We start from the raw sequence: 15,660 nt of genomic DNA on the forward strand, positions 1-15,660 counted from the left end.
AACACCCCACAATGTCAGAGGTTTTTTGATGCTTTTTTTTTTTTTTTGCAATTTTATTAATTAAAATAAAACTAAAAAAAAAAAAACGTGTACATAAGAATTCACACCCTTTACTCAATACTTTGTTGATGCACATTTGGCAGCAATTACAACCTCAAGTCTTCATGATGCCACAAGCTTGGCGCACCTGTCTTTGGGCAGTTCTGTCCATTCCTCTTTACAGCACCTCTCAAGCTCCACCAGCTGCTGAAAGATGAACAGTCGCTCCAGGCTGAGGTCAAGAGCACTCTGGAGCAGGTTTTCATCCAGGAAGTCTCTGTACATTGCTGCATTCATCTTTCCCTCAATCCTGACTAGTCTCCCAGTTCCTGCCCCTGAAAAACATCCCCATAGCATGATGCTGCCACCACCATGCTTCACTGTAGGGATGGTGCCTGGTTTCCTTAAAATAGGATTCCTGGCATTCACACCAAAGAGTTCAATCTTTGTCACATCAGACCAGGGAATTTCATTTCTCTTGGTCAGAGTCCTTCAGGTGCCTTTTGGCAAACTCCAGGTGGGCTGCCAAGTGCCTTTTACTAAGGAGTGGCTTCCATCTGACCACTCTACTGTATAGGCCTGACTGGTGGATTGTTGCAGAGATGGTTGTCCTACCGGAAGGGTCTCTCTTCACAGAGGAATGCTGGAGCTACGAGAGCAACCATCAGGTTCTTGGTCACCTACCTAAGGCCCTTCTCCCCTGATCATTCAGTTTAAACGGGCGGCTAGCTCAAGGAAGAGTCCTGGTGGATCCGAACCTCATCTGTTTACGGATGATGGAGGCCACTGTGCTCATTGGGACCTTCAAATCAGCAGAATTATTTCTATCCCCTTCCCCATATTTCTGCCTCTACACAATCCTGTCTCAGAAGTCTACAGACAATTCCTTTGATTTCATGCTTGGTTTGTGCTTTGACATACACTGTCAACAGGTGTGTACATTTGCAAATCATGTCGAATCAACTGAATTTACCTGAAGTGGACTCCAATTAAGCTGTCTAAGCATCTCAAGGATGGTCAGTGGAAACAGGACGCATGTGAACTCAATTTTGAGCTTCATGCAAAGGCTGTGAATACTTACATACATGTGATTTCTTAGTTTTTGTATTTTTATTAATAAATTTACGAAAATCTCAAATACTTTTTTCATATTGTCATTATGGGGTATTGTGAGTAGAATTTTGATGAAAAAAATGAATTTCATCTATTTTGGAATAAGGCTGCAACATAAAAAATGTGGAAAAGTACAGGGCTGTGAATACTTTCCAGATACACTGTACAGAGGCAGTACAGTGTGTTCAGTTGTGTGAATGCATTTTGCTATATGTAATTGACACTGAACTCCAGTATGTCATATGACAGATGAAAAATCCTTATAAACATACCACAATGGGGCCACGACTCGACTCTCTGTATACGTGTTGATAACCCAAATAGAGAACTAGTGCAGCAGTCGTATAAAGAAAAGCGAACACTCCAATACAGACGAAGAACTCTGGTGAGGATGAATAGTCTCCAGTCAAGTGGTGAGTAGTAGTAGACGAGGCGTTGATTTTACAGTCGGGAACATCATATGTGTATTGCACCAACCTGTACAAGCATAAAAAAAAAAAAAAAAAGTGGTAATCCTTAAAGTAAAGTATACATTTGCTCATACGCTACTGCCTCACAAAGAAAGTAGGACTGCATTTACACACACACACACACACACACACACCTACCTACCTGAATGGGTAGTAAAAGTCTGCTTTCACTTCTTGATTGGGTCTGTCCTGGCACCGCACATTGACACTCGTCATGCCGCTGTAACCTCCAGTTGTAGCGAAGGCAAATATGGAGAAAACCTTCAGCCAGACACACAAAATAATAAGAATCAGGGGTTTCATTCGGGAAGGAAGTAGCCATTGGAAGGAAAGAAGCAACACTTGCACACGCAAGAGGGGGCTAGAAAAATTTTAGAATTTCTATGTGTCCATAGACAGCTTCTGATGACTTTTCAAAACAAAAATAAGATTTACTTTTAAATAATTACAATATTGTATCATTATTATTAAGAATCTAGGGCCATTTTACATGTTATTTAAATGCCTCACCACCCCCAAATTAAAAATTTCAAGTGCCACCCACAGAAGCCTGTTTTCATATTCTGACTACTTTTAGATGGAATAGAACACGTGGAAACACCGTGCACACACACCATTCTTACTTTTTGATATTTTTTGGCATGAATACTTTTGTGCTTTGACTCAGATGTGCGTCAAGCCCCAGGCTTCCTCAAGCAGACTATTATTCAGCAACTTATATACAATCTATGGGCAGTAGAGGCTGACTGCTTTTAACCTGCTGTGTTTAAGGTGAACACTAGGGCTGCAGCTATTGATTATTTTAGTAATAGAGTATTCTATCAGTTATTCTAGTGATTAATCAAGTAATCGGATAAAAAGTACTTTTGCGTTTTTAAACATCAATAGTCCAGGGCTCTCCGTAAGCAATGGCACAATGTCACTGTGCCAAAGCCTTGACATTTTGCTGAAATGGCAATGGGATGTGGCTGTTTTGGTTTTTCCCCAACTTGCAGAATTTAACCATTTTTTAGGTTTTTTGTTTTTTTTTTAAGGTTGGTGGACTGGGTCCCTGCATGATTTTTTAATCCCTCTTTCTCTGCAGTTCAGCAGATGCATTTCAGCAGGAGGTTGAACATGCAAGCCTCGCAGTCGTCCTTTTTTTAATTTATTTATTTAGCGTGTTTGTGAAGTGTTCTGTGTTGCCCAAAAAAGTGAAAATTAAAAAGCGAACACAGAAGAAAGAATGGATCTGCTGAGAGGATCTTCTTTCAAAAACTGTTTGTCAGTGTGGCGAGATGAGTGCTGAGAGCCCCTCACACCAGGCAGATACAGACAGCAGCCACCCGCCAGGTGAATAGTCACTCCCCACCAGCGCCGCCGTTCGGCATAAGCAGACTACGCAGCCTGCGTGGGGCACCAACCATGTTGCACTAGTTTGCAGGGCCTCCAATTGACTGAAAAATGTGTTGAAATTATTACATTACCAGTGATGCCGGTAACGCGTTACTCTAACCACTTTTTTTTAGTAACGAGTAATCTAACGCGTTAATCTTTCCACATGAGTAATCAGATTAAAGTTACTTCTCCAAGTCACTGCGCGTTACTATTTTTGTGTCGCGGGTCGACAGCAGCATTAAACTTGGTCCGTGGGCAGGGGGTCGGGGCTCGACTGAACTGCCCACTTTAAGCGAGCTGTGAGCTTTTCATCAGCTACGACTCGTCCTCACCTCTTAAAGCGAGGTGAAAACAGCACACCTGCACTGAGCTTTACAAAGTCATTTTTATGCTTTATTTTTCTCCTTTATTTAGAATTCTGAGCTGAGCAGCTCCGTATCGTCAAGTTAAAAACAGCTGATCCTCCGCGACGCGTCAACAACTAACACTATTTTCCACTCAAATGCACCTAAACTCTGAGGACCACATGATGTGAAAACCCAATAAAACTTTACCTGTAAATCTGGTCATATTTTCTGCATACATAAATGTTATCCATTCTTTGTGCTCAAACGCCAAAGCAGGGGCGAATCCAGATGGAATGGGGGCATGGGGCAGGGATGTGCCCCCCTCCCCCACAACACCCCTAGATTAAAGGTCCAGTTTTGAAGCCGTTTTTTTACTACAACTACTAATACTACTTAAAATAATAATAATTTTGACAAGTAAAATGTTTATAGAGAATTTAAATGTTAGAAAAATGTTAGAATTTAATAGTTACATTTATAAACAATGTAGGTTAGAAATTGCAAGTTTTACTGTTACAGTGCTGTCAACAGTTAAATATGAGGTCAAGAAAGATTATTTTACTTTTTATAAAACAAGTATTTATTTTCACTGACGTCAAGAAAGGGTGACTATAAAGTGAGTTTAGGCAAAACAGGTATTGTCATGTTGAGGTGGCAGAGGGTTGTCGGCAGCTGGGGAAAGTAACTAAAAAAGTAACTAGTAATCTAACTTAGTTACTTTTACAATTGAGTAATAAGTAAAGTAAGTAAGTTACTTTTTCAAGGAGTAATCAGTAATTGGATTACTTTATCAAAGTAACTGCGGCAACACTGATTACTACATTTCAAAGTCAATATGAATTATTTATGAATAGGCCTATCGTTTTTGTCTTTAAACATTGTGTAGGCCCCTACCCCATTACTTAATTGGGGCAAATTAACAGTTTTTTGCCTAATATAAAGCCCCCATCCACCGCCACCCCGATTCCCTGAAATGGTACAGTCCTGTTTGCGTCTTTCTCTGTTCGCTGTGTCGCCTAACCAGGGTTGCCAGATGTGACAATTTCCAGTCCAATAAATGTTCAAAAATGCATGGAGGCACTAAATCCTGTGCAATTTGAACTGATTTTTAAAATGTGTGTGGCAATTCTATACAAAAAACTCATCCAGTGCCAAATTTTTACCCTAAACAAACCAATTGGATGGGAAAACATCCAGTCTGGCAACCCTGCTCCTAACTGAAGTAGCACTGCTAGCCCACATTCGATTCTGACACGAGACGACAAGTTGCCACTATGCCACAATTAAACAATGAAGCGACAGCAGGAGTCTGGAGCTGAAAAACGGAGGAAAAATAAACAAAAAGATGATGCCCGTGCATCCCTTGCTGGCAAGTACATGTTAAAGGTTAGAATTGTTTTGATTACTTAATGTTCAGTGGTGCTGCTTAAGCTAGGTTGCGTTGGCTTTGCTGATTTGATGTAGGTTTAAACGCTAAACTTAAACGCTTTAATAAATAGTAACGGTTTGAGTAGAACTCTTTTGTGTGTGTGTGGGGGGGGGGGGGGGGGGGGGGGGAAGGCCTCCCTGACCAGTTATGCTTAGGGCCTCCAAAACCTTAGCAGCAGCCCTGCTCCCCACGTAGAGTGGACCGTGTGTTTTTTCAAAAGTAGACAAACACACTGCTTCACTTTAAATGCGCAGTAAGTCTATTTCAGATCAGTGTGCACTCACTCTCTTAAAAGGCTTTATTTTACGCTGAGTGTCACGTTGGAAAGCGGTAGCTTTTGGTGCTAAATTGCTCTAGTCTTTTTTCTGGAGACGTTACAGCACCACACATAGGCTTGGCATATGTACTACAATATTAAACAGAGCTTCAAGGCACAGGATTTGCCTCTAACATGTTTTACCTCCGCCAAGGAAGTTATGTTTTCGGTCGTGTCCGTTTGTGTGTTGGTTGGTTGGTTTGTTAGCAGGATTGCTCAAAAAAATCCTCAAAGGATTTCAATGAAATTTTTACCAGGGATGTATCTTGGCCTAACCTGGACGTCATTAAATTTTGGTAATGATCCGGAACATGATCCAGATCCAATAATTTTTAAGGATTCTTTATCATTGCAGGATAGGGCCAATTTCAACATTTTTGCATCTATCTTCATGAAGACGGGTCACAAAGTCTGAACAAAAATTAAGTTACGACACAATAATTTAGCATTTGTTTCTCCTCATTTAATAACTTATTAGAAAATAAAAAAAAACTTGTGTAGTTCATGCAGTTTCTCTTTATAAATACATTTGCTGAAGATCTAAGGGTTTAACCCTCTGGGGCCAACGGCGTCGTATATGATGGCGTTGAAAACCCACTCCATACAACCCCTGGCAAAAATTATGGAATCACCGGCCTCGGAGGATGTTCATTCAGTTGTTTAATTTTGTAAAAAAAAAAGCAGATCAGACATGACACAAAACTAAAGTCATTTCAAATGGCAACTTTCTGGCTTTAAGAAACACTGTAAGAAATCAAGAAAAAAAAAAAATTGTGGCAGTCAGTAACGGTTACTTTTTTAGACCAAGCAGAGGGAAAAAAATATGGACTCACTCAATTCTGAGGAATAAATTATGGAATCACCCTGTAAATTTTCATCCCCAAAACTAACACCTGCATCAAATCAGATCTGCTCATTAGACTGCATCTAAAAAGGAGTGATCACACCTTGGAGAGCTGTTGCACCACGTGGACTGACATGAATCATGGCTCCAACACGAGAGATGTCAATTGAAACAAAGGAGAGGATTATCAAACTCTTAAGAGGGCAAATCATCACGCAATGTTGCAAAAGATGTTGGTTGTTCACAGTCAGCTGTGTCTAAACTCTGGACCAAATACAAACAACATGGGAAGGTTGTTAAAGGCAAACATACTGGTAAGCATGTCTTTTTGCTGGTTCTCTCCCTCAGCCCCAACCAGTCCCAGCAGAAGACTGCCCCTCCCTGAGCCTGGTTCTGCCGGAGGTTTCTTCCTGTTAAAAGGGAGTTTTTCCTTCCCACTGTCGCCAATTGCTTGCTCACAGGGGGTCGTTTTGACCGTTGGGGTTTTTACGTAATTACTGTATGGCCTTGCCTTACAATATAAAGCGCCTTGGGGCAACTGTTTGTTGTGATTTGGCGCTATATAAATAAAATTGACTGAACTGATTGATTGATAATTTTTTCCTCAGAATTGAGTGATTCCATATTTTTTCCCTCTGCTTGGTCTAAAAAAGTAACCGTTACTGACTGCCACAATTTTTTTTTTTCCTGATTTCTTATAGTGTTTCTTGAAGCCAGAAAGTTGCCATTTGAAATGACTTTAGTTTTGTGTCATGTCTGTGATCTGCTTTTTTTCTACAAAATTAAACAACTGAATGAACATCCTCCGAGGCCGGTGATTCCATAATTTTTGCCAGGGGTTGTAAATAAATAGCTTTGCGTTATTAGTTATTTATAATTTAGTAAAGCAGCATACAAGCTTTACCAAATTATAAATAACTTTTTAATGATATGAGATAGAAACTTACTTTTTTTTTTTTTTTGCAGAAAAGTTAACTCTGCAGACTTTCGAGCCACCGTCCACCATCTTTGTACTCCTCATAGAAGCTGTGTGATGACGTGAGCAATGCGAGTGTCCAATCGGAATTTGTTCACCGTCACATGGTTTTCCAAAATGCAATCATAGGGCAGATTCACCTTACGTGACACACCAAAGATTGTTTTTATTATTATTATTATTATTATTATTTTCCACTTTACTTTTTCCTTTCTTATTTGTGATTAGAAACCTTTATTACACTTATAAAACAACTATAGCATATATATTTTGAAAGTACAGGTTGTTCTGAGACATAAAACTTGATTGTGGGATGCGGGGAGAGCTGTTAACAGCAATAATAAAACATTTATACCAGGCGAGTGAACTGTCCAAAAAAAAATGCCCTCGGACCCCAGAGGGTTAACTACTGAATCTGAAACATGACGGTAGATGCGTGAAACGACGTGGAATAATTCTCTTTGCCAAAGGGTATTCCATGTGACGTCAGTGACACTATGGCCTTGGCGGAGGTTTGCGCTCTCTGAGTGCTTCTAGTTTGTAATTGAATTATTTTGAGTTTCAGCCCTAGTGAAGACACAGCTGCTGTTCCCCAAACACACTGTGTGTGTGTCCTACACAGTCTGTTTACACCATTAAAATGTACCATCACATTTTGTAGAATACCATATTTTCTTGAATATGAGTTGGTTTGTTTTCAGTCATCTGGGAAGTCCTGTGCGTTATACTCTGGAAAGCACAGTAGCCTCATAATGCCGACGGCAGCTATAAAAACCCCTGAGAATGCGGAAACGGTTTAGGGCAGAGTGGCTATGAAATGAATATGCCTTATATGCCATATACGGCTATGAATATGCCTTAGACTGTATTTACATAAATCATTAAGAAATAAACAGTACTGTAAATATGTCTAGAGTAGCCAGTTCTCAAAAACTCCCTCATTGGTCCAGTATTCCCCCTTTGCCCTATCACACCGCTGTGCATGTTATTGTAATTACATATTCTGTGTCCAGAATCTGTTTTTGCAGTAAGTTGTCGGGATACAAAGTATTTCTCCAGGAGGTGAGCATTAATTTTTGCACTAGGTTTTTCCTTGGTGTTGAGATAAATGTTTGACATTATACAGCTTCATGGCAGAGTGGAACACAGACGGACTTGCTTAAAAAGAAGATATGAAATTTCATTGCAGTGTGCAATATGAAGGTAAAGGGCAAAGTGGTGGGGCAAAGAGATATTCTTGGGATATGGCCAACATGCAAGAAAGCGATAAATCAGGGACGCCACCAAGACACCCATGACAACGACATCTGTGCGTGGGACTATAGTAAAGTTCCATTTTCAGAGAAGTAGACTGCCCAAAGCATTTTCTGTTAAAAGCAGACAGATGGGGTTGACCTGCTGAATTCAAAAATTGCTGTTGCCAATTTGTGTCTTTACTCCTTCACCCACTAATTTACATAAAACACCATGGCCACCAATTTTATCAAAATTTCCACAAGTTTGCTTGTATTGGCTTTATACAATAAAACTTCTATTTCCATGTATTTTGACCTGCTATATTCAAAAATTGATCTTAACTAGGAAGCTGTATCGCTACTCCTTTACCCCCTAATTAGCATAAAACAACATGGCTGCCCAATTTATCAAATTTTCCACAAGTTTGCTTGTATTTGCTTTAAAAAAGAAAATTAAACTTTTATTTCCATGTGTTTTGATCTGCTGAATTCAAAATATCCATTGGCAAGCTGTATCTGTACTCATTCACCCCTAATTTACATAGAACATGGCCACCTGTTTTTATTATATTTTGCAAAATAACTTGTGTAAAATAAGACAGTAGCAAGGCAAGAGGTGCAGGCCACAGTTCCACTTCTTGCTGACCAGAAGGGATTTCTGTCAGTACCCAAGAACAAGGCAGACCTGTGTAGTTTGTTGACAACAATGGTTGTGGCTGTCAAGATAAAACAACTGTGCTGTCAAAGAACAATGCTGTGAACCTTGGACCACTGAAAGCTCAACATGAAGAGGCTGATACACAATTTGTGTTTCATTGCATGAACTCAAACACCAGGGTCATTGCTGTGTCTGCCAGAGACACAGACGTCCTACTCCTGCTGATGGCACACATTCAGCAGATGGGAGGCTAGACTGTCTTCAGGAAGGCAGATACTTATAAGAAGCCAAAATACATCCCAGTCAAAGATGTCATCCAAGCCAATGCCCTGAGTGATGAAGATGTAGAGATGTTGCTGCCCTTTCATGCACTCATGGGAAGCGATTTGACTTCCTACTTTGCTGGACACAGTAAGAAGGCAGCACAAGGAGCTCCTTGCAAACCTTGGACAGGAACCTCTCACCAGAGCTACACAGACAAATGCTGAGAAGTTCATATGTCGTGTTTATCGCACTTCTGACAATACCACTGACTATGCCAGAGCCAGTCTGTTCAAGAAAGGTGTGAAGCAAGAGCTTTTGCCACCAACAAATCATGCTGCACAACTTCATATCAAAAGGCGTCATCTTCAAGCAGTAACTTGGCTGCAGGCACACAAAGCATTTCCACAAGTCTCAGCAGCAATCGACATGGGCTGGAGAGGAGGAATGGGCAGCTAATGCCAACTCTGCTGACACTGCCCCCCATACCAGAATGCTGCTTCCAACTTGTGAGCTGCAGTTGCACATCTGGCTGTTCCTCTCACCGCTGCAAATGCAAAAAGCCTGGCATACTTTGCTGCAGTTCATGCAAATGTAGCTCTAACCACTGCAATGTGGATGCATCGTAGATATAGTGGAAATAAAACACTGCAAGTGGAGATGATACCAAAAAGCTCTATTTTGGTCTTATCTGACCACATGCCCTTCTCCCATGCCTCCTCTGGATCATCCAGCTGGTCACTGGCAAACTTCAAATGGGCCTGGACATGTGCTGGCTTAAGCAGGGGGACCTTGCTGCCCTGCAGGATTTTAGTCCATGACGGTCTAGTATGTTACTGATGTAATCTTTGCAACTGTGGTTCCCGCTCTCTTCAGGTCATGGACCAGGTCCTTCCGTAAAGTTCTCGGCTTTCTCAGAATCATCCTTACCCCACGAGACAAGATCTTGCATGAAGCCCCAGACTGAGGAAGACTGACAGTCATCTTGTGTATCTTTCATTTTCTAATACTTACATCAGCAGTTGTTGCCTTCTCACCAAGCTGCATGCCTGTTGTCCTGTAGCCCATCCCAGCCTTGTACAGGTCTACAATAGACAGCTCTTTGGTCTTGGCCATGGTGGATAGGCTGTCATGTGATTGACTGAGTGTGTGGACAGGTGTCTTTTATACAGGTAACTGGTGCAATTAAAACAGGTAAAGAGTGCAGAATAGGAGAGCTTCTTAAAGAAATCTAACAGGTCTGTGAGAGCCAGAATTCTTGCTGGGTTGTAGGGGATCAAATACTTATTTCATGCAATAAAATGAAAATTCATTATTTAATGCAATCTTCTTAGGGCAGCACGGTGGCTTAGTGGTTAGCACTGTTGCCTCACAGCAAGAAGGTCATGGGTTGAATTCCCACCTGTGGCCTTTCTGTGTGGCGTTTGGGTGTTCTCCCCATGTTTGCGTGGGTTTCCTCCGGGTGCTCCGGTTTCCTCCTACATCTAAAGACATGCGGTTAGGTGGACTGGAATCTTTAAATTTTCCATAGGTGTGCGAGTGGGTGTGAATGTGTTTGTTTGTTTGTCTGCTTGTGGCCCTGTGACAGACTGGCGTCCTGTCCTGGGTATACCCTGCCTCACGATCTATGACTGCTAGGATGACCTTCTCCCATGCCTCCTCTGGATCATTCAGATGGGCACTGGTGAACTTCAAACGGGCCTGGACATGTGCTGGCTTGAGCAGCGGGACCTTGCTGCCCTGCAGGATTTTAAGCCATGACAGCATCATGTGTTACTAATGTAATCTTTGTGACTGTGGTCCCAGCTCTCTTCAGGTCATTGACCAGGTCCTCCTCTGTAGTTCTGAGCTTTCTCAGAATCATCCTTACCCCACAAAGTGAGATCTTGCATGGAATCCCAGACTGAGGGAGATTGACAGTCATCTTGTGTTTCTTCCACTTTCTAAATCATAACATTTGTTATCTTCTACCAAGCTGTTGCCTGTTGTCCTGTAGTCCATCCCAGCCTTGTGCAGGTCTACAGTTTTGTCCCTCATGTCGTTAGACAGCTCTTTGGTCTTGGCTATGGTGGACAGGTTGGAGTGTGATTGATTGAGTGTGTGACCAGGAGTCTTTTATACAGGTAAAAAGTTCAAACAGGTGCAGTTAATACAGGTAAAGAGTGCAGAATAAGAGGGCTTCTTAAAGAAAAATGAACAGGTCTGTGAGAGCCAGAATTCTTGCTGGTTGGTAGGGGTTCAAATACTTATTTGCAGCAGTAACATACAAATAAATTATTTTAAAAAAATCATACATTGTGATTTCCGGATTTTTTTTTTTTTTTTTAAGATCATGTCTCTCACAGTGGACATGCACCTAAGATGAAAATTTCAGACCACTCCATGATTTCTAAGTCGGCGAACTTGCAAAACCACAGGGTGTTCAAATACTTATTTTCCTCACTGTAGGTTAAAAATTACAGAACTATACATTCTTTGTAGGTGGGAAAACTTGTAAAATCGACAGTGGATCAAATACTTATTTGCCTCACTGTATATAGTGTTGTGTACAGGATAGTTTAATGTTCATGTTCAACTTAAAGAAATACTGATATTTGTTTCTCATACACTTTAGATACATATGTACACATTTTCCCATATTTTAAGCTTTGAAAGACATGCATATTTATCCTAGAAATGTGTTTCATTACAAACTGTCAATCAAAAACAAGCATAGATTTTAATTTCCTACTTGTATAAAACTGCCAGCAATTATTGCCTTGGAAAATTTTGCATGTCTAGCCACTCTACATAAGACCTTAAAATGAAAACATCTCAGACACTTGCGAAAATATCATTAATTATGTGAGACTTTCATATAACAGTGTTGAAAATACTGATCTTGATTATGCAAATAAATGATTACATGTACATCTTTAATATAGTTATTTTGCAGTTAATCTCACCAAAATACTTGAAATTTTTCATTTCTGGAACACGTACAAGCAGACTAATCAAAATGGGTGGTTTTGCCATTTTATGCAAATTAGGGGTGAAGGGGTAGAGATGCAGCTCACCAACTGCAATTTTTGCCTTCAGCAGCTCAAAATAAATTAGAATCAATCTGTTATCTGCTTTCAACAGAATATGCCTTACACATTTTATCCAAGTCCTTTTTCTGAAAAACGGAACCTAACTAACTAGAGAAACTGTGTATAGTGCAACATTTGTTTGCTTGCGTAACCAGTCACAGCTTGAGAGTGGATTTGCATACAAGAAATAAATCTAGGGACAAGTGAACCACGTGCCTCAAGTCAAACTGTTGCTGAAATTTCACATCTTTTTAAAGAAAGTCCTTCTGTGTCTCACACTGCCACACTGCAAACATTTATCCTAACACCAAAGAAAAATTTACTCCAAAAATTAATGATCACCTCCTGATGAAATACTTTGTGTCCCCACAAATTACCGCAAAACCAGATTTGTCAACACAAACTGTGCAATTACAGTAACGTGCACACACATTTCCCCTTTCTTTGCGACACACTTAAGACCGGAAGTCATTTCGTTTTCACAGAGCCAATGAGAGTTGTCTGGAAAGTCAATGAGAGTTGTCTGGAAACTTCATATTGTGGAGGAAGGCATCGCGCAGGCAGCATACAACTTGTGGACGAATCAATATTGATTAAATATAGTGCATATACCTTTTGAAAATGAACCATTTAGATATTATATTACCTGTGCAGGGGTGGTGGCCAAGTGGTTATGCGCTTAGTTTCAGTTCAGAAGGTTCCGGGTTCAAATCCCACCCCTGCCACATTTCTCCATGTAATGTGGAGTTGCGTCAGGAAGGGCATCCGGCGTAAAACCTGTGCCAATTCAACATGCAGATCCACCTTGGATTTGCTGTGGCGACCCCGAGTGCAAACAAGGGAGCAGCCGAAGGGACTTACTAGATATTATATTACCTCAGTTTTAGACTTCACTGACTCACTGTTAACATGAGGGCAGACTTCAAGGTTGCCATTGTGTTTCATTGACCGTGCAATTTTGATGCTAGTGCTATTACATGCCCCGACCAGTGGGCATGCTCACACTACCGGGGTGGCATTTAGCTAAACATGGCGACGATTGTTTTGCTGGCAGATGACAATTTGAAGGAGCTAAACTGATGCTAATTCTTCTAACACACACACACACACAAATAAAAAAAAACAAAGCCATTACATTGTAAGCAGTCTGGAGGCATAGCTGTTGGGATGAAAAGCTGGAAATTTCTGACATGATTTTTCACTGTACTGAGAAACTACATAACTACACATATAAAACAAATACTGATTTTTTTTTCATTCTTCCAATGGAACAAATATTTAATGAGGTGAAAGATAGAATGTTCCATTCAACGAGGTGAAACTGGGTTGAATGGAACATTCCAGCTTTCACCTCATTAAATATTCGTACCATTGAACTCAAAACATTCATTATTTGTGTATTATATAACGGCTGAGTGGATCCTTGTCATCACACACAAAACCAATCCACTGTGCTGCCTGGAGGCTGTTAGCAGGAAGAAAGAACAAAAGCTGGACTCATTTCTGACGTGATTTTTTTTTTCGCTGCACTGAGGACATATACGGTCTTATTTTTGTTCATGCACGCACAAGCACTGACCAGGTTGCGTGTGTGTGTGCACGTGGGGGGGGGACAGCTCTCCTGAGACATAATTTGAGCTAACTGATACTGTTAATTCTTGTAAGATACACACACACACACACAAAACAAATCCACTGTGCTGTCTGTTAGTGGGAAGCGAAAGAAAACCTGGACTCATTTCTGATGTAACTTTTTTGCTGCACTGAGGAGATACATAGCTGGACCAAGCCGGTTGTGTGAGCACACGCGCACGGAACAGCGACTTGATGATTTTATTGAGTTAACTGACGCTGCTACACACACACTAAATCCACTCCACTGTGCATCCACTTTCGTGGATGCACGAAAAGCTGTTTACATGCAACGCTGATGTGATTTTTGGCTGGACTGAGGAACTATACAAAGTCTTTTTTTTTATGGAAGTCTGAAGTCAGTGCACAGCATTACTGGACTACACGTCACAGTGGAACAGTGGAAAGTGGAACGGTGAAAGCTTTCACCTTATGAAATATTCGTACCATTGAACTCAAACATTCATTATTTGTATAATTTCAGGCTGTAGCCCTGGTCATGAGTTACAGGCATTTCCTTTAAAGAAAAAAAAAACTTGTCATTTTGGGGTATATTTACTTGCCATTAAATATCCTGATTGATTTTAGTTCACCAGGATGTAAGACAAAATTATAAAACATACCACATCATTATACTAAATTTGAAACATGTCCCAGCAGGGGGACATGAGCAAATCACACACCGCAGATACAGTAGAGTCATAGACATCCATGCAAATAAACAAAAACCCTGGAATAAAAAGCCATTTGAGCTGCATGTTTTCTCCAGTCGCGCCTGTGTCACAAGACAAATATTAGTTAGCTTGTTTGAAAGTGCTGCTAACAGGGAGGCACCGACTGCAGGTCAAGAACCACAAACCTACCCATTCCAGCACACGGAGGAAAGCCAAGGGCTCCTTCAGAGGTGCCAGGTCCAGACTGAATCCTGATTTCAACGTTTTCTAAAGAAAACACAGATACAGCGTGAAAAGATGCTTTTGTTGAAAGAAAGGAAAAGAAAAAAAACAACAAAATAAAACGGTCCTAAACACACGCCATTAAACTCCTCGCCTCTTCCCGTCTCAGGGTCGGTACCTGTGCGACAGATTCCATACTTTCTCACGACAGAAACAACGTCAACAGCAATAATTGGTCTGCCTCCTTTCCTGTAAGCTTCGCAAATGGTGCTAGCACTTCTGGTTGAAGCTACTCAAACTTTTCCTCAGGAACTTAGCGGATCTAAATATCACCACGTGACCAGTGACGTCAGAGGGGCGCTGTTGAGCTAAGCGGTTTTTACTAATAAAGTCAAGTCCATTTCAAAATTTTACACGATTTTGTAGACACGTTGATGAAGCTTCTATCTATTTATTATGACAATAAAATTTTGGTCAGATTTAAATTTGTATTTTTTCATTAAAGCCCCATAAATACCATTAGTTTATCATCCTTGACATGAGATAAAAGTGATGAGGGAGGGTGGATTTTTTTTTTTACACACACACACACACACACATATATATATATATATATATATATATATATATATATATATATATACAATTTTAAATAATTTACAAACGCAACACTTTTGGTTTTGCTCCCATTTTGTATGAGATGAACTCAAAGATCTAAAACTTTTTCCACATACACAATATCACCATTTCCCTCAAATATTGTTCACAAACCAGTCTAAATCTGTGATAGTGAGCACTTCTCCTTTGCTGAGATAATCCATCACACCTCACAGGTGTGCCATATCAAGATGCTGATTAGACACCATGATTAGTGCACAGGTGTGCCTTAGACTGCCCACAATAAAAGGTCACTCTGAAAGGTGCAGTTTTATCACACAGCACAATGCCACAGATGTCGCAAGATTTGAGGGAGCGTGTAATTGGCATGCTGACAGC

General features: G+C 40.6%; 1 protein-coding gene across 1 annotated transcript in view; it reads right to left on the reverse strand.

Annotated features, from left to right (window-relative positions):
* The window catches only part of sypl2b (synaptophysin-like 2b), a 30,897-nt gene extending 15,896 nt beyond the window's left edge, over nt 1-15,001 (reverse strand). The window contains exons 1-4 of the mRNA XM_034172249.1: nt 14,843-15,001; nt 14,632-14,709; nt 1,765-1,883; nt 1,425-1,629 (exon numbers count right to left, since the gene is read on the reverse strand). Of these exons, the coding sequence (XP_034028140.1) occupies nt 1,425-1,629; nt 1,765-1,883; nt 14,632-14,709; nt 14,843-14,860 (420 nt within the window). The 5' untranslated portion in view covers nt 14,861-15,001. The remainder of the gene's footprint in view (nt 1-1,424; nt 1,630-1,764; nt 1,884-14,631; nt 14,710-14,842) is intronic.
* Between the last annotated feature and the right edge of the window lie 659 nt (nt 15,002-15,660).

This window comes from Thalassophryne amazonica, chromosome 6, assembly GCF_902500255.1.
Source record: "Thalassophryne amazonica chromosome 6, fThaAma1.1, whole genome shotgun sequence".
Lineage (NCBI taxonomy): Eukaryota > Metazoa > Chordata > Actinopteri > Batrachoidiformes > Batrachoididae > Thalassophryne > Thalassophryne amazonica.